This window comes from Coregonus clupeaformis, chromosome 14, assembly GCF_020615455.1.
Source record: "Coregonus clupeaformis isolate EN_2021a chromosome 14, ASM2061545v1, whole genome shotgun sequence".
Taxonomy (NCBI): domain Eukaryota; kingdom Metazoa; phylum Chordata; class Actinopteri; order Salmoniformes; family Salmonidae; genus Coregonus; species Coregonus clupeaformis.
Window position 1 is genome coordinate 44,118,096 of NC_059205.1, and position 19,753 is coordinate 44,137,848.

Consider the following 19,753-nt stretch of genomic DNA (forward strand, 5'->3'; position numbering starts at 1 on the left):
CCACCAGCCTCCACTGAGACAGAACAAACGGCAGTACACACCCACACAGCCCATATACTACCATATACTGCCAATATACTGCCATATACAGCCATACACAGTTAATATAGTGTCAATACTGAGGACTACTGTGGTCACACTAACACTGTAATGTGCTTTATGTTTCCAACAAATTCCCATCTGGTCCTATAGAGCCACCAAAGCCTAGAGAAACAGATCTGCTCTGGGGAAGATGGAAGGAAGGGAGGAGGGATGGAAGAACAGAGGGATAGAGGGATAGAGGGATGGAAGAACAGAGGGATAGAGGGATGGAAGAACAGAGGGATAGAGGGATGGAAGAACAGAAGTATTGAGGGATGGAAGAACAGAGGGATAGAGGGATGGAAGAACAGAAGGATAGAGGGATGGAAGAACAGAAGGATAGAGGGATGGAAGAACAGAAGGATAGAGGGATGGAAGAACAGAAGGATAGAGGGATGGAAGAACAGAAGGATAGAGGGATGGAAGAACAGAGGGATAGAGGGATAGAGGGATGGAAGAACAGAGGGATAGGGGGATGGAAGAACAGAAGGATAGAGGGATGGAAGAACAGAGGGATAGAGGGATAGAGGGATGGAAGAACAGAGGGATAGAGGGATGGAAGAACAGAAGGATAGAGGGATGGAAGAACAGAAGGATAGAGGGATGGAAGAACAGAAGAACAGAGGGATAGAGGGATGGAAGAACAGAAGGATAGAGGGATGGAAGGATCATGTCTGTGTGAATATGATCACTACTGTTACAGCTTTACATTATCAAGCAGAAGAAAAAACTGCTTATGTGAAGCGTTTTAATTTTCTCACTGTTGCCATGTGATGTGTGGGTTTAATGCTAAGAGGTTTTCAGGGCCTTACCGAAACCCCCGGGGCCAGATTATCCTCCTTAAAACTCATCAATAGTTTATTTCATTTGAATTTGGGATAGAAGTACTTTTTCTATAAATATTGGGGAGCCCAAAGACGCTCCGGGGGGTATTATTTCCTCTGTTTTTAATAAATAAATAATCTCCTCAGACATAAAGGCTGTTTACATGAGTGGGAAAACAAACGTTTGGCTCAGCGCGACTGAAAAGTCCCACCTACACAGCGTCAACCAACACTAACATCCTGTATATCTCTATAGTCTATAGATTGACTCTGAACATGTCTTAGGTACATATATCTCAGAGAACCCAAACACCAGAAAACAAAACTAAATAAACATTTGAAAAGACCAGCTCTAGTGGTGCCGTATACCATAAAATAAAAGACAAGAACAGAACCAAAAAATCTATGAATAATATAATACTCATTACTCTATTTTTGTTCTTATCCGAGACCAAAAGGAAGTCCATTCGTTTTTGTTTTCGTTATTTTTGTTTTGTTTTTGGCAAAGTAAGTAAGTAACCCCCCGACGTCTTCTCTTCTCTTCCCAACCCCTCGTCCTGCCCCCCATGTCCCAAACTCAGTCCCGATTGGTGGAATACCCGGTCAATTATCGCCGGAGCAGCAACATGACAAATGAGAGCAGGTAGAGGGCGATGGATGGGAGGTTGTGGTTAGCTGATGCTTTCACAACCTTCTTGTTCTCCGGAGGGTAGGCATACACTTTGGGTCTGTCTGTGCTGGGGGCCATGAGGCGCGGGCCCCGGGGACAGTTTTCATCTGTGCACATCCCACTTCCTGAACCACTGACATCATCACCTGGGGACAGAGACAGAGAAGAAAAACAAATACATTTTTAGAGATAGAATCAGATCTGTATGGTATAGCAACAAAACGTTTCTCTGGCTTTTATGCCAGTGATACTGAAGTGGAAGAGAATCAGTAAGAATGTTAATCTCACAGGGCAATTCCACCACTTTTCAATCTCCACCGCCATACCAGTGTCTACATATGTGAAAACATGTACTTGGTGATTTTAACTTCAACTGGGCTAATAAAGCAAATACAAAAAAGCTAGTCACTAGTCAATATGACTTTGCCCAGATGATTAATGGATCAACTAGAATCACACTTTCTTCAAAAACTCAAATTGATCTTATTTTCAGCAACAATCCAGAAAGGATTACAAAATCATTCAACTTTATTACAGGAATATCAGATCATAATCTGACTCTGATTACCAGGAAGCTAACCAAAAAGAGATTAAGACAAAAAGCAGGTCTCCTACAGCATACCGTTTGAGACTTTGTCCTCAAAACTGCTCTGAAAACAGGTGTAAGTACTGACATGAGGATTTTTTTAAGGATCTGTTTTAAGGATAAAGTTGTCAACAAGCTTAGAAAGGCCAAAGCCAACTTTTTTATTGGTCTTATCAACCAAGCTAGAGGAAATACTAAACGTCTATGGGAAAATCTCAACACATTATCCAAAAAAGGTGTAAAAGCAAAGCAGGAAAATACAAGGAATTTTAACTCAACATTTAACAATTTCTTTAAACAGAACCTGACAGTAACATTTGGCCATAGAAATAAAGTGATCACTTCACCTGACTATACCTCTCCTGTTTTTAACATAGCTGAAGTGCCTGAGCAGGAGATAATGAAAATCCTAACTAATCTTAAAAACTCCAAGGCACAGACGTTTAGTATGGAAATGACTCCGCCCTCCTGAAGAAAAACTCCATCACCCTGTGCTCTCCAGTGACTCATCTGGTAAATCTATCAATTAAACAAGCAGTGTTCCCTGACGACTGGAAATCTGCTGTCATAACACCAATCTTCTAGGCTGGAGATCCAACTGATGTGGCCAATTATAGGCCCATCAGCATTCTCCCAAAATAGCTGACTGGTTGGACCACTTATGTCTAATATTGAACATAACAAAAACTGTCTGCATGTATTTCTCCATCAGAAACAGACCCATCAGCCCGAGGTAACGTAAAGGGACAGAGGATTGAGGTGGTGTCACATTTTAAATACTTAGGAATAATTATTGAATCTAACATTTACTTCAAAAAACAAAGAAAACAAGTATATGGAACAGCAAAACGCAACCTGGTAAATTTCAAATGTCAACAGATGCTGCTAAACTGTACATGCACTCAATGATTCTGTCCCGTCTCTCGTACTGTGTCACAACCTGGTCACAAGCTAGTATCACAGCTATGAAACTACTCCAAAAGCTTTATATTCTCTAATTCCTTATCCCCTTATAATTCTTAACTACAAACAGCGTTTGAATCAGGCATTTGATGGGTTAAGGTTAGGGTTCAAGTTTCTAGTAAGGCTCAGTTTTAGATTTTGGTTAGTTGTTTTGCAGGTCAGCAGTGTCCTTATAGTCTCTCCCAGGTTCAAGCCCCAGATTAGGGTTTCTGTGCCAGTGTTCACACAATGAGATTTACTTAATGATTTACATAATGATTTACATATAATTTTAATGGTAGGTTTATTTGAACAGTGAGAGACAGAATAACAACAAAAAAATCCAGAAAAACGCAGGTCAAAAGTATTATAAATTGATTTGCATTTTAATGAGGGAAATAAGTATTTGACCCCTCTGCAAAACATGACTTAGTACTTGGTGGCAAAACCCTTGTTGGCAATCACAGAGGTCAGACGTTTCTTGTAGTTGGCCACCAGGTTTGCACACATCTCAGGAGGGAGTTTGTCCCACTCCTCTTTGCTGATCTTCTCCAATTCATTAAGGTTTCGAGCCTGATGTTTGGCAACTCGAACCTTCAGCTCCCTCCACAGATTTTCTATGGGATTAAGGTCTGGAGACTGGCTAGGCCACTCAAGGACCTTAATGTGCTTTTTCTTGAGCCACTCCTTTGTTGCCTTGACTGTGTGTTTTGGGTCATTGTCATGTTGTAATACCCATCCACGACCCATTTTCAATGCCCTGGCTGAGGGAATGAGGTTCTCACCCAAGATTTGACTGTACATGGCCCCGTCCATCATCCCTTTGATGCGGTGAAGTTGTCCTGTCCCCTTAACAACCCTTAACAGAAAAACACCCCCAAAGCATAATGTTTCCACCTCCATGTTTGATGGTGGGGATGGTGTTCTTGGGGTCATAGGCAGCATTCCTCTTCCTCCAAACACGGCGAGTTGAGTTGATGCCAAAGAGCTCGATTTTGGTCTCATCTGACCACAACACTTTCACCCAGTTCTCCTCTGAATCATTCAGATGTTCATTGGCAAACTTCAGACGGCCCTGTATATGTGCTTTCTTGAGCAGGGGGACCTTGCGGGCGCTTCAGGATTTCAGTCCTTCACGGCATAGTGTGTTACCAATTGTTTTCTTGGTGACTATGGTCCCAACTGCCTTGAGATCATTGACAAGATCCTCCTGTGTAGTTCTGGGCTGATTCCTCACCGTTCTCATGATCATTGCAACTCCACGAGGTGAGATCTTGCATGGAGCTCCAGGCCGAGGGAGATTGACAGTTATTTTGTGTTTCTTCCATTTGCGAATAATCGCACCAACTGTTGTCACCTTCTCACCAAGCTGCTTGGCGATGGTCTTGTAGCCCATATCAGCCTTGTGTAGGTCTAAAATCTTGTCCCTGACATCCTTGGAGAGCTATTTGGTCTTGGCCATGGTGGAGAGTTTGGAATCTGATTGATTGCTTCTGTGGACAGGTGTCTTTTATACAGGTAATAAACTGAGATTAGGAGCACTCCCTTTCAGAGTGTGCTCCTAATCTCAGCTCGTTACCTGTATAAAAGACACCTGGGAGCCAGAAATCTTTCTGATTGAGAGGGGGTCAAATACTTATTTCCCTCATTAAAATGCAAATCAATTTATAACATTATTGACATGCGTTTTTCTGGATTTTTTTGTTGTTATTCTGTCTTTCACTGTTCAAATAAACCTACCATTAAAATTATAGACTGATCATTTCTTTGTCAGTGGGCAAATGTACAAAATCAGCAGGGGATCAAATACTTTTTTCCCTCACTGTATTTTGTTGAAATATACTTTAATCTCTGAGAAATTAACGTAACTGCTTGCACCCAAATTGGCCATTTTTAATTTTATAAGATTAATGTAATATTGAATAAATATAGTACCTAACATCCGATTTGGACCAAACTCTTTTCTAAGCCACCATTAGACACCCCACACCCCACACCAATCTCACCCCAACAATTAGTATATAATATATCAATCAGTTTGACAAGTAGAATGGAGCTGTGGCTCAAGAGTATTGTTTCTTCATCCTATGTAATATATTTTTAGTGAATTTGGTGATGATTTTTTCCCCCCCTGTTCAGAGAAATTTGTAATTTAAGTTGTTGGGTTTATGTCCCATCCCACATCCTGATAGTACCAGGTTCTGACCACTAGATGGTGCTGTTCCTGCTATTAGGTTATTTTTTTTTTTTTTAAGAATCACCCCCCCCACATCATTAAAGGGATAGTTTACCCAAATTACAAAATTACATATACAGCTGCGGAAATAATTAAGAGACCACTGCAAAATTATCAGTTTCTCTGGTTTTACTATTTATAGGTATGTGTTTGGGTAAAAATAACATTTTTGTTTTATTCTATAAACTACTGACAACATTTCTCCCAAATTCCAAATAAAAATATTGTCATTTACAGCATTTATTTGCAGAAAATGACAACTGGTCAAAATAACTAAAAAGATGCAGTGTTGTCAGACCTCGAATAATGCAAAGAAAATAAGTTCATGTTCATTTTTAAACAACACAATAATAATGTTTTAACTTAGGAAGAGTTCAGAAATCAATATTTGGTGGAATAACCCTGATTTTCAATCACAGCTTTCATGCGTCTTGGCATGCTCTCCACCAGTCTTTCACATTGATGTTGGGTGACTTTATGCCACTCCTGGCGCAAAAATTCAAGCAGCTCGGCTTTGTTTGATGGCTTGTGACCATCCATCTTCCTCTTGATCACATTCCAGAAGTTTTTAATGGGGTTCAGGTCTGGAGATTGGGCTGGCCATGACAGGGTCTTGATCTGGTGGTCCTCCATCCACACCTTGATTGACCTGGCTGTGTGGCATGGCACATTGTCCTGCTGGAAAAACCAATCCTCAGAGTTGGGGAACAATGTCAGAACAAAAGGAAGCAAGTTTTCTTCCAGGACAACCTTGTACGTGGCTTGATTCATGCGTCCTACACAAAGACACATCTGCCCGATTCCAGCCTTGCTAAAGCACCCCCAGATTATCACCGATCCTCCACCAAATTCACAGTGGGTGCGAGACACTGTGGCTTGTAGGCCTCTCCAGGTCTCCGTCTAACCATTAGACGACCAGGTGTTGGGCAAAGCTGAAAATTGGACTCATCAGAGAAGATTACGTTACTCCAGTCCTCTACGGTCCAATCCTTATGGTCTTTTGCAAACCTCAGCCTGGCTCTTCTTTGCTTCTCATTGATGTAGGGCTTTTTTCTAGCTTTGCACGACTTCAGCCCTGCCCCAAGGAGCCTGTTTTGTACTCGCCGTGCACTTCACCCCAGCTGCCGTTTGCCATTATTTTTGTAGGTCACTTGATGTCATCCTTCGGTTGTTGAGTGACATTCGAATGAGTTGGCGGTCATCCCGGTCAGTAGAGAGTCATTTTCGCCCTCTGCTGGTCTGTAGCTTTGTTGTCCCCAATGTCTGCTGCTTGACCTTGTTCTTATGAACCGCCGTCTTTGAAATGTTAAGGATGGAAGCAACCTGACGCTCACTGTATCCCTCTGCCAGTAAAGCCAGAATTGAACCCCTCTTTTCCTCACTCAAAACGTTCCTTTTCAACTCTTTTGGCATGGTCAATAGTTCGTTTTTGATAAATATTACTTTTGAGGTACTATTAGCACAGTTTTTGCCATCCAGCTGGTCCTGTTGCAAGAGGATAGTGATGACCACAGCAGTGGTTTTTATACTTTTCCTAATTAAATAAGATTTGGTTCATGTGATCACCTAATCAGTACCTAATTCAGTAGAATGAGGTGTGCCTGTGTTGGAATTCAACAGACACTGGAATGGAATGGCTGTCATACATGTAGAGATGCTGATTTAAGAAAAATGTGCAGTGGTCTCTTAATTTTTTCCACAGCTGTAGATTGTAAGCTGTCTATGGACCAGAGGGGTATCCTAAGAACCAGATTTGAGGAGTTAGCGAGGTAACTTTGGTCAACTCTGAGTTTAACTTGGGATAACCGATCACACAAAAATGGCTCACCTTTTAGCCAGCTACATTTCTATGGCAACAAATCCTTCAGAACTAACCTGCTCTGGGGCAGGCTAACACACGGCTAACTCCACTTATCCTGAATGAAATGACTGAGCCATGAGTTGACGACCAATGAAATCAGATTCCCTCCCTCTTGCAAAGAGGGAGGGAAAGACGACTGATTTAAATATTGTATTAATCAAATGTTGTTGTGTACAAAAAAATTGTAATGATGGAACATATCACATTATACATTTATTAATGACAGAATGCATTTTAAACTCCATGCACAGTAAAAGATTTGTATAACTTAATACAATTATTGCATTGATAAGCACACCAAAGTCGGCTTTAACGATAAGTAATACAATAAAGATGGCACTTTTAAAAGCCTATTTCACACCATAGCCCCCTGAATTTGCAACTTGTAAGATAACTTTTCTTTAATTTTGATTTCGGCACAAATGAAAATGTGGCACTGAATCGCCCATGGGTTGATATTTCAGCATTTCCTCAATGAAGAGTTTGGCATTCAACTAGCCATGTGCAACATGCACATGCAGTTACAAGCCTGCTAGAGTTAGCGGCAGGCGGACGAGCAATATCCACCGTCGTAGTACAGATGAAGCCTGAGCTGGAATGTGAAGCTAACTGAAGCTGGTTAGCTTTAGAAAACCCTGAGTAGATCTAGCTTGCCCCCCCTGGTATGACAGCAACCCATGCTTTGGTTTTGTTTACCAAGCCATTGTTTCAAATGCTAACTTTTTAGCATTTGTGTCACATATTCAATGCAAGTCAATGATACCTATATTAGCATTTTCATGCTTCATGTCCAAATCATCCTAAAGTATCTAAAAATGTATTGTGTAACTCAATGATGTTACTTATAGATGATTTGGATATGAAGCACAAAAATTCAAATTTTTCTAATTTCATTAACATGCATTGGATTTGTGCCACAAATGCTAAAACTTTAGCATTTGAAACAGTGGCCAGGTAAACAAAACTAAAGCATGGGTTGCTGTCATACTTGGTCCACAAACTGCTTTCAGGGTAAGACAACCAATATGTAATTGTGTAATTTGGGTGAACTATCCCTTTAACAATGGGGGGGGGGGGGTTCTTTAAAAAAAAACTATAACCTAATAACAGGAACAGCACCATCTAGTGGTCAGAACCTGGTACTATAAGGATGTAGGATGCGACATAAATCCAACAACTTCAATGACAAATATCTCTGAACAGGGGAAAAAAACATCACCAAATTCACTAAGAATATATTACATAGGATGAAGAAACAATACTCTGAGCCGCAGCTCCATACTACTTGTCAAACATATAGAACTGATGATACTGATCGTTGTTGGGGTGGGATTGGTGTGGGGGGACCGTGTATGGCTTTTGACCTTTTCTTTGGATTATTCATGTTTTACTGATTGTTAGAAAATGTTTGGTCCAAATCGGATGTTAGGTACAATATCAATCAATCAATCAATTTTATTTTATATAGCTCTTCTTACATCAGCTAATATCTCGAAGTGCTGTACAGAAACCCAGCCTAAAACCCCAAACAGCTAGTAATGCAGGTGTAGAAGCACGGTGGCTAGGAAAAACTCCCTAGAAAGGCCAAAACCTAGGAAGAAACCTAGAGAGGAACCAGGCTATGAGGGGTGGCCAGTCCTCTTCTGGCTGTGCCGGGTGGAGATTATAACAGAACCATGCCAAGATGTTCAAAAATGTTCATAAGTGACAAGCATGGTCAAATAATAATCAGGAATAAATCTCAGTTGGCTTTTCATAGCCGATCATTAAGAGTTGAAAACAGCAGGTCTGGGACAGGTAGGGGTTCCATAACCGCAGGCAGAACAGTTGAAACTGGAATAGCAGCAAGGCCAGGCGGACTGGGGACAGCAAGGAGTCACCACGGCCGGTAGTCCCGACGTATGGTCCTAGGGCTCAGGTCTCTCAGTTGGCTTTTCATAGCCGATCATTAAGAGTTGAAAACAGCAGGTCTGGGACAGGTAGGGGTTTCGTAACCGCAGGCAGAACAGTTGAAACTGGAATAGCAGCAAGGCCAGGCGGACTGGGGACAGCAAGGTGTCAGCATGCCCGGTAGTCCTGACGTATGGTCCTAGGGCTCAGGTTCTCAGAGAGAAAGAGAGAACGAGAGAATTAGAGAGAGCATACTTAAATTCACACAGGACACTGGATAAGACAGGAGAAGTACTCCAGGTATAACCAACTAACCCCAGCCCCCCCGACACATAAACTACTGCAGCATAAATACTGGAGGCTGAGACAGGAGCGGTCCGGAGACACTGTGGCCCCATCCGAAGAAACCCCGGACAGGGCCAAACAGGAAGGATATAACCCCACCCACTCTGCCAAAGCACAGCCCCCGCACCACCAGAGGGATATCCTCAACCACCAACTTACAATCCTGAGACAAGGCCGAGTATAGCCCACAGAGGTCTCCACCACAGCACAAACCAAGGGGGGGCGCCAACCCAGACAGGAAGATCACGTCAGTAACTCAACCCACTCAAGTGACGCACCCCTCCTAGGGACGGCATGAAAGAGCACCAGCAAGCCAGTGACTCAGCCCCTGTAACAGGGTTAGAGGCAGAGAACCCCAGTGGAGAGAGGGGAACCGGCCTGGCAGAGACAGCAAGGGCTGTTCGTTGCTCCAGAGCCTTTCCGTTCACCTTCACACTCCTGGGCCAGACTACACTCAATCATATGACCTACTGAAGAGATAAGTCTTCAGTAAAGACTTAAAGGTTGAGACCGAGTCTGCGTCTCTCACATGGGTAGGCAAACTGTTCCATAAAAATGGAGATCTATAGGAGAAAGCCCTGCCTCCCGCTGTTTGCTTAGAAATTCTAGGGACAATTAGGAGGCCTGCGTCTTGTGACCGTAGCGTACGTATTGGTATGTACGGCAGGACCAACTCGGAAAGATAGGTAGGAGCAAGCCCATGTAACGCTTTATAGGTTAACAGTAAAACCTTGAAATCAGCCCTTGCCTTAACAGGAAGCCAGTGTAGGGAAGCTAGCACTGGAGTAATATGATCAAATTTCTTGGTTCTAGTCAGGATTCTAGCAGCCGTATTTAGCACTAACTGAAGTTTATTTAGTGCTTTATCCGGGTAGCCGGAAAGTAGAGCATTGCAGTAGTCTAACCTAGAAGTAACAAATGCATGGATTAATTTTTCTGCATCATTTTTGGACAGAAAATTTCTGATTTTTGCAATGTTACGTAGATGGAAAAAAGCTGTCCTTGAAACAGTCTTGATATGTTCGTCAAAAGAGAGATCAGGGTCAAGAGTAACGCCGAGGTCCTTCACAGTTTTATTTGAGACGACTTTACAACCATCAAGATGAATTGTCAGATTTAACAGAAGATCTCTTTGTTTCTTGGGACCTAGAACAAGCATCTCTGTTTTGTCCGAGTTTAAAAGTAGAAAGTTTTCAGCCATCCACTTCCTTATGTCTGAAACACAGGCTTCTAGCGAGGGCAATTTTGGGGCTTCACCATGTTTCATTGAAATGTACAGCTGTGTGTCATCCGCATAGCAGTGAAAGTTAACATTATGTTTTCGAATAACATCCCCAAGAGGTAAAATATATAGTGAAAACAATAGTGGTCCTAAAACGGAACCTTGAGGAACACCGAAATGTACAGTTGATTTGTCGGAGGACAGACCATTCACAGAGACAAACTGATATCTTTCCGACAGGTAAGATCTAAACCAGGCCAGAACTTGTCCGTGTAGACCAATTTGGGTTTCCAGTCTCTCCAAAAGAATGTGGTGATCGATAGTGTCAAAGGCAGCACTAAGGTCTAGTAGCACGAGGACAGATGCAGAGCCTCGGTCTGACGCCATTAAAAGGTCATTTACCACCTTCACAAGTGCAGTCTCAGTGCTATGATGGGGTCTAAAACCAGACTGAAGCATTTCGTATACATTGTTTGTCTTCAGAAAGGCAGTGAGTTGCTGCGCAACAGCTTTTCTAAAATTTTTGAGAGGAATGGAAGATTCGATATAGGCCGATAGTTTTTTATATTTTCCGGGTCAAGGTTTGGCTTTTTCAAGAGAGGCTTTATCACTGCCACTTTTAGTGAGTTTGGTACACATCCGGTGGATAGAGAGCTGTTTATTATGTTCAACATAGGAGGGCCAAGCACAGGAAGCAGCTCCTTCAGCAGTTTAGTAGGAATAGGATCCAGTATGCAGCTTGAAGGTTTAGAGGCCATGATTATTTTCATCATTGTGTCAAGAGATATAGTACTAAAACACTTAAGTGTCTCTCCCGATCCCAGGCCCTCGCAGAGCTGTGCAGATCCAGGACAGCTAAGCCCTGGAGGAATACGCAGATTCAAAGAGGAGTCCGTAATTTGCTTTCTAATGGTCATGATCTTTTCCTCAAAGAAGTTCATGAATTTATTACTGCTGAAGTGAAAGCCATCCTCTCTTGGGGAATGCTGCTTTTTAGTTAGCTTTGCAACAGTATCAAAAAGAAATTTTGGATTGTTCTTATTTTCCCTCGATTAAGTTGGAAAAGTAGGATGATCGAGCAGCAGTGAGGGCTCTTCGGTACTGCACGGTACTGTCTTTCCAAGCTAGTCGGAAGACTTCCAGTTTGGTGTGGCGCCATTTCCGTTCCAATTTCCTGGAAGCTTGCTTCAAAGCTCAGGTATTTTCTGTATACCAGGGAGCTAGTTTCTTATGACAAATGTTTTTCGTTTTTAGGGGTGCAACTGCATCTAGGGTATTGCGCAAGGTTAAATTGAGTTCCTCAGTTAAGTGGTTAACAGATTTTTGTCCTCTGACGTCCTTGGGTAGGCAGAAGGAGTCTGGAAGGGCATCAAGGAATTTTTGTGTTGTCTGAGAATTTATAGCACGACTTTTGATGCTCCTTGGTTGGGGTCTGAGCAGATTATTTGTTGCGATTGCAAACGTAATAAAATGGTGGTCCGATAGTCCAGGATTTTGTGGAAAAACATTAAGATCTACAACATTTATTCCATGGGACAAAACTAGGTCCAGAGTATGACTGTGGCAGTGAGTAGGTCCAGAGACATGTTGGACAAAACCCACTGAGTCGATGATGGCTCCGAAAGACTTTTGGAGTGGGTCTGTGGACTTCTCCATGTGAATATTAAAATCACCAAAAATTAGAATATGATCTGCTATGACTACAAGGTCTGATAGGAATTCAGGAAACTCAGAGAGGAACGCTGTATATGGCCCAGGAGGCCTGTAAACAGTAGCTATAAAAAGTGATTGAGTAGGCTGCATAGATTTCATGACTAGAAGCTCAAAAGACGAAAACGCCATTTTTTTTTGTAAATTGAAATTTGCTATCGTAAATGTTAGCAACACCTCCGCCTTTGCGGGATGCACGGGGAATATGGTCACTAGTGTAACCAGGAGGTGAGGCCTCATTTAACACAGCAAATTCATCAGGCTTAAGCCATGTTTCAGTCAGGCCAATCACATCAAGATTATTGATCAGTGATTAGTTCATTGACTATGACTGCCTTTGAAGTGAGGGATCTAACATTAAGTAACCCTATTTTGAGATGTGAGGTATCACGATCTCTTTCAATAATGGCAGGAATGGAGGAGGTCTTTATCCTGATAAGATTGCTAAGGTGAACACCGCCATGTTTAGTTTTGCCCAACCTAGGTCGAGGCACAGACACAGTCTCAATGGGTATGGCTGAGCTGACTACACTGACTGTGCTATTGGCAGACTCCACTAAGCTGGCAGGTTGGCTAACAGCCTGCTGCCTGGCCTGCACCCTATTTCACTGTGGGGCTAGAGGAGTTAGAGCCCTATCTATGTTGGTAGATAAGATGAGAGCACCCCTCCAGCTAGGATGGAGTCCGTCCCTCATCAGCAGGTCAGGCTTGGTCCTGTTTGTGGGTGAGTCCCAGAAAGAGGGCCAATTATCTACAAATTCTATCTTTTGGGAGGGGCAGAAAACAGTTTTCAACCAGCGATTGAGTGCTGAGACTCTGCTGTAGAGCTCGTCACTCCCCTAACTGGGAGGGGGCCAGAGACAATTACTCGATGCCGACACATCTTTCTAGCTGATTTACACGCTGAAGCTATGTTGCACTTGGTGACCTCTGACTGTTTCATCCTAACATCGTTGGTGCCGACGTGGATAACAATATCTCTATACTCTCTACACTCGCCAGTTTTAGCTTTAGCCAGCACCATCTTTAGATTAGCCTTAACGTCGGTAGCCCTGCCCCCTGGTAAACAGTGTATGATCGCTGGGTGATTCGTTTAAGTCTAATACTGCGGGTAATGGAGTCGCCAATGACTAGGGTTTTCAATTTGTCAGAGCTAATGGTGGGAGCCTTCAGGCGTCTCAGACCCCGTAACGGGAGGAGTAGAGACAAGAGAAGACTCAGACTCAGACTCCGACTCGCTACATAATGGGGAAAACCGGTTGAAAGTTTCTGTCGGCTGAATGAGCGACACCGGTTGATCATTCCAACAGTATTTCCCTCCAGAAGCCATGAGAAAGTTGTCCGGCTGCGGGGACTGTGCGGGGGGATTTATACTAACGTTACTATCTGTACTTACTGGTGGCACAGACGCTGTTTCTTCCTTTCCTACACTGAAATTACCCTTGCCTAACGATTGCGTCTGAAGCTGGGCTTGTAGCACAGCTATTCTCGCCGTAAGGCGATCGTTCTCCTGTATATTATGAGTACAGCGACTGCAATTAGAAGACATCATGTTAATGTTACTACTTAGCTTCGGCTGTTGAAGATGTTGACGAACCATGTCCAGATAAAGCGTCCGGAGTGAAAAAGTTGAATGAGGGAAAAAAGTTGCGATGGAAAAAAGGAAAATAAAGTAAGGTTGGCAGCAAAAACGCACAGGAAAATGACTCTTCTGTCTCGGGATAAAACGTCCGGGGTGAAAAAGTTTAACGAAAAAAGATGAGTGAGGACAAAACTAAAAAGTTGGTAAATTTGTTGAACACAGAGATTGATTAAACGTTTATTAAAAGTAAAACGTGAATAGTTTGGCAGGTAGCCAAGTAGCAGCAAACAGCACAGCAGCACGGAGACAATGCGGAAGCGAGAAACAAGAGGGCGTGTCCAGCTATAATTATTGCATTTTATATTAATCCTATAAATCAATTAGCTTAATCTAATTATATTTAATAAAATACTGCTTCTGGAATTCTTATCTTATCTATTTCTACTACAGAAACGATTTCAGAACAATCTGAGATGGTGGGTGTCATGGTTTGCTGAAATGACATGGAACAATAATGGAGACAATCAAAACAACATATAAAATATTTCCATTAGTCATATAATGTCAACATATGACACAATCTCTTTCATAGTGTTTTGACCATGAGGGAGACCTCTCTGTAGTCCACACAGCTTTTGCCCTCAGGAGTAGGATTAGGTAAGGTCCATATTTCAATATTCCCTCTATGGTTGGAGTCAGTATTCACATAGGATGAGCTGATCCTAGATCTATACTCACTGGTGTCCTGAAAGTCCACATCGTTGCCATTGAAAGCGTTCTTGAGGCGGTTGGTCATGATTTTGAGCTGCATGATCTGTTGGCGTATAGTCATGTCTGGCTTGGTGATGTCGATCTCTACCTCAGGGTTGTTGATCTGACTAGCCAGGCCGTCACCCATTACCTCTGGAAGGTACCTGGGAGACAAGGAGAGAGGATCACTGGGGGGTACTCAAATACACACACACTCACACATGCATGATGCAGGCACAAAGAGGCACACACGCAAATATGCATGCATGCGAGCACGTACACAGACACAGATGCAGACATTACACACTCATACACACACACACATAGCATGCATGCACACACACAGACGTGGTTTAGGGGTCCTACCTGGCACGGGCCATGCCGTTCCAGCACTTGTCTGCTTGGGTCCTAGTGGCCACCCTGTCACTGCAGAGGGTGCTGGGTAACGAGACCCAGTAGGGCTGCATGTCCCTCAGCCTACTCGACACATCAGACACCTGGGGGCGTTTTGTAATGGAAAAGGAAAATTAGCATTTCTTATTGGACAAGTTCATATAGTCCCTCCCTGTTTCAGTCCCCTTTCTTTCATTTGGTGCCTAATGAATACAGCCTGTGTACTGGAAACTACTATCAAAAGCTATTCAACATCAAGTTTGTTTCAAGCATTCACACTTTCTGCAAATTGCTTCTGTATGAGCAACAAACAAACAACAACAGTGTGCTTATTTTTGGGAGACAATGATGGTTGTTTCCATTTCCTCACATTTCATATTCATCTGACTCATTGCATTCTTGACTGTAGCATTACTATTTTTGCATTCTTCACAGAGTAAGAGTAAACACGACTAAACAGAATCCGTATCGTATATCAAGTTAGAGAGAGAGAGAGAGGGAGAGATGATGACAGTAACACTGACCAGTTTCTCCAGCCTAGCCCCAGAGGTTGGGCTGGTCTCCACTGTAACCTTCCCCCTCCTCTTCACCTCCTCCAACCCAGTGCTGCTGGTTCCTCCCTCCCTCGGATTCCCACATGCCTGGAACACCTGAGAATAGAGAGAATGGGAAAGAGAGAGGGGGAGTTAGAGGGAGGAGGTGAGAAAATGATTAAGTTGAGAGGCATTTATTTAGGGACAAAAACTACAACTCTTGAGATAATCTGTAAAATAATAGTTTAATTTTGGTATTTTATTAGGATCACCATTAGCAGCTACTCTCCATGGGGTTTAAGTGAGTCTTGTGAGTCTTGAGGTGTTCAAACGAAATCTCTTGCCCCAATCGGATCAACAACTACAACAAACCATATCAAACTTTATTCGTCACATGCTTCGTAAACAACAGGTGTAGACTAACAGTGACATGCTTACTTACGGGGCCTTCCCAACAATGCAGAGAGAAAGAAAATAGAGAAATAATAGAAAAGTAATAACACATAATGACATCAATGCAAATGTATTCGAACATCTAATCAAACACTTAATGAGAGCTCATATTGCGCAACATTTCTATAGGCTATGCAATTGCGGGAGAAAACAGAGGGATGGCCACTAATAAAAAGACGAGTATCCGATCAGCTTTCTATAGGCTAGGCCTACTATATTTATTTCTCAACTTTCCTAATAGTAAGCACATTGCTTCTCTTTACAACAACAGTACAGCCTACCTGGCTGGCATGAACATGAACCACGGGAAAAGCGTCCTCCATTCGCTATTTAAGTGCATAGATTACATGTATTTCTTCCCCCTGCCCCTGTTTCGAGACGGGTGCATGATAATGGTCCATTCTAAATCAAAACAAATTTCACACATATATTATTTAGTACTGTATATGTAAAGACAAGATTAAATCAAAAATAGTCTGATTGGTGACAATATTAGCCTATCACTTCTGAATGATATATTATCACTTGTGAATGATGCCCAACTTGTGTGCAGTTAGGCAAGAAACACATGCCTTTTTCTGCAACTTTTTCAAATCATAGTCGCACACCTCATGTAGCCTAGCCCATAGGCCTATATGTTTTGATAAGGTTTGTATCGCAACTAAAGTGGCCAAATTACTTCTTAAAATTAAGCACATTAATCCGCTTTACAACGGGTGTCGAGCCTACTTGACATACATACGCAGCACATGAGTTTCAAGTTTGGGGAAGATAATTTTCACCATAAAAATGCACCTTTATAATAAAACCATCACATGCATAATTGCATTTGCGGTCACTTTTGATAATGATGTTTTCCTGCGAATGGAACATTCGCGCTTATAGCCTACTGCCATGTGCGCATTGCTGCGCTTATACAGTGGCTTGCGAAAGTATTCACCCCCCTTGGCATTTTTCCTATTTTGTTGCCTTAAAACCTGGAATTAAATTGATTTTGGGGGGGTTTGTATCATTTGATTTACACAACATGCCTACAACTTTGAAGATGCAAAATATGTTTTATTGTGAAACAAACAAGAAACAAGACAAAAAAAACAGAAAACTTGAGCGTGCATAACTATTCACCCCCCCCAAAAGTCAATACTTTGTAGAGCCACCTTTTGCAGCAATTACAGCTGCAAGTCTCTTGGGGTATGTCTCTATAAGCTTGGCACATCTAGCCACTGGGATTTTTGCCCATTCTTCAAGGCAAAACTGCTCCAGTTCCTTCAAGTTGGATGGGTTCTGCTGGTGTACAGCAATCTTTAAGTCATACCACAGATTCTCAATTGGATTGAGGTCTGGGCTTTGACTAGGCCATTCCAAGACATTTAAATGTTTCCCCTTAAACCACTCGAGTGTTGCTTTAGCTGTATTCTTTGGGTCATTGTCCTGCTGGAAGGTGAATGTCCATCCCAGTCTCAAATATCTGGAAGACTGAAACAGGTTTCCCTTAAGAATTTCCCTGTATTTAGCGCCATCCATCATTCCTTCAATTCTGACCAGTCCCTGCCGATTAAAAACATCCCCACAGCATGATGCTGCCACCAACATGCTTCACTTTGGGGATGGTGTTCTCGGGTGATGAGAGGTGTTGGGTTTGCGCCAGACATAGCATTTTCCTTGATGGCCAGAAAGCTCAATTTTAGTCTCATCTGACCAGAGTACCTTCTTCCATATGTTTGGGGAGTCTCCCACATGCCTTTTGGCGAACACCAAACGTGTTTGCCTATTTTTTTCTTTAAGCAATGGCTTTTTTCTGGCCACTCTTCCGTAAAGCCCAGCTTTGTGGAGTGTACGGCTTAAAGTGGTCCTATGGACAGATACTCCAATCTCCGCTGTGGAGCTTTGCAGCTCCTTCAGGGTTATCTTTGGTCTCTTTGTTGCCTCTCTGATTAATGCCCTCCTTGCCTGGTCCGTGAGTTCTGGTGGGCGGCCCTCTCTTGGCAGGTTTGTTGTGGTGCCATATTCTTTCCATTTTTTAATAATGGATTTAATTGTGCTCTGTGGGATGTTCAAAGTTTCAGATATTTTTTTTAAACCCAACCCTGATCTGTACTTCTCCACAACTTTGTCCCTGACCTGTTTGGAGAGCTCCTTGGTCTTCATGGTGTCGCTTGCTTGGTGGTGCCCCTTCCTCCACATGTGTGCCAAAAACAGGGGAGGGCTGGGTGTATTGAAGGGTGGTGGTCAAGGCCGGAGCCAGAACCACCGCCGAGGAGGTATGCCCACCCAGCCCTCCCCTGTTTTTGGCTCGTATTTAGGCGCGGTCGCAGTCCGCGCCTTTAGGGGGTACTGTCACACCCCTGGCTCTGGGACTCATTATGTTGAGCCAGGGTGTGTTCATTCTATGTGTTCTGTTTCATTGTTGGGTGTTCTAGGTTGTCTGTTTCTATGTTTGCCTGTGTGACTCCCAATCAGAGGCAACGAGTGTCAGCTGTCGGCTGGTTGTCTCTGATTGGGAGCCATATTTAACTGTCGGTGTTTCACTTTGTGTTTGTGGGTTTTTGTTCCGTGTTCGGTCAGTGTTATCGTTGGACGTCACGAGTCGTTTCTTGTTTTGTATATTTAACTTTAACTAATTAAAGTCATGTGTGTTTCACACGCTGCGCCTTGGTCTACTCCTTCCCACGATCGTGACAGAAAAACCCACCATGCAACGACCAAGCAGCGTGTCCAGGGGCAGCCCTTGGGGTGGACATGGGAGGAAGCGCCGGGAAAGGCCCTGGCGAAAGAGGAGCAGCGTGTCCAGGAGCAGGCAGCCTGGACATGGGATGAGATATTGGACGGTAAAGGGTCCTGGACTTGGGGGGAAATCCTGGCCGGGATGGATCGCCGGCCATGGAGTGAGACAGTGGAGAGGCGCCGTAGAGAGGAGCTACGGCGTGATCAGGGTCGTCGTCGGACGGTCGTGAGGCAACCCCAGAAAATTTTTAGGGGGGGGCACACGGCATGGACGACGGGGCTGACGGAGGAGAAAAGGGGGCGGATCCAGAAGGCCACCAGGCCAGGGGTACACCGCCCTGTACGTCCTGTGCGGATGCCTCACATAGAGTGTAGGCATTCAGCCAGGACGGGTCGTGGCCGCTCTTCACTCCAGGCCTCCTATCCGTCTCCACAGCCCGGTTCGGCCTGTCCCTGCTCCACGCACCAAGCCTACGGTGTGCGTCGCCAGCCCAGTCCGGCCTGTCCCTGCTCCACGCACCAAGCCTACGGTGTGCGTCGCCAGCCCAGTCCGGCCTGTCCCTGCTCCACGCACCAAGCCTACGGTGTGCGTCGCCAGCCCAGTCCGGCCTGTCCCTGCTCCACGCACCAAGCCTACGGTGTGCGTCGCCAGCCCAGTCCGGCCTGTCCCTGCTCCACGCACCAAGCCTACGGTGTGCGTCGCCAGCCCAGTCCGGCCTGTCCCTGCTCCACGCACCAAGCCTACGGTGTGCGTCGACAGCCCAGCCCGGCCTGTCCCTGCTCCACGCACCAAGCCTACGGTGTGCGTCGACAGCCCAGCCCGGCCTGTCCCTGCTCCACGCACCAAGCCTACGGTGTGCGTCGCCAGCCCGGTCCGGCCTGTTCCTGCCACCCGCACCAAGTTTACGGTGCGCGTCGCCAGCCCGACCCGGCCTGTTCCTGCCACTCGCA

The 19,753-nt window shown here is 44.0% G+C and overlaps 1 protein-coding gene across 3 annotated transcripts in view; it reads right to left on the reverse strand.

Annotated features, from left to right (window-relative positions):
- Positions 1 to 676: 676 nt before the first annotated feature.
- LOC121580860 (glypican-1-like) overlaps positions 677 to 19,753 on the reverse strand; it is a 132,702-nt gene continuing 113,625 nt past the window's right edge. For all 3 annotated transcript variants that reach the window (XM_041895968.1, XM_041895967.1, XM_045224831.1), the window contains 4 exons: positions 15,617 to 15,742; positions 15,066 to 15,196; positions 14,688 to 14,863; positions 677 to 1,721 (listed from right to left, as the gene is read on the reverse strand). In XM_041895968.1, the coding sequence (XP_041751902.1) occupies positions 1,513 to 1,721; positions 14,688 to 14,863; positions 15,066 to 15,196; positions 15,617 to 15,742 (642 nt within the window). In that variant the 3' untranslated portion in view covers positions 677 to 1,512. The remainder of the gene's footprint in view (positions 1,722 to 14,687; positions 14,864 to 15,065; positions 15,197 to 15,616; positions 15,743 to 19,753) is intronic.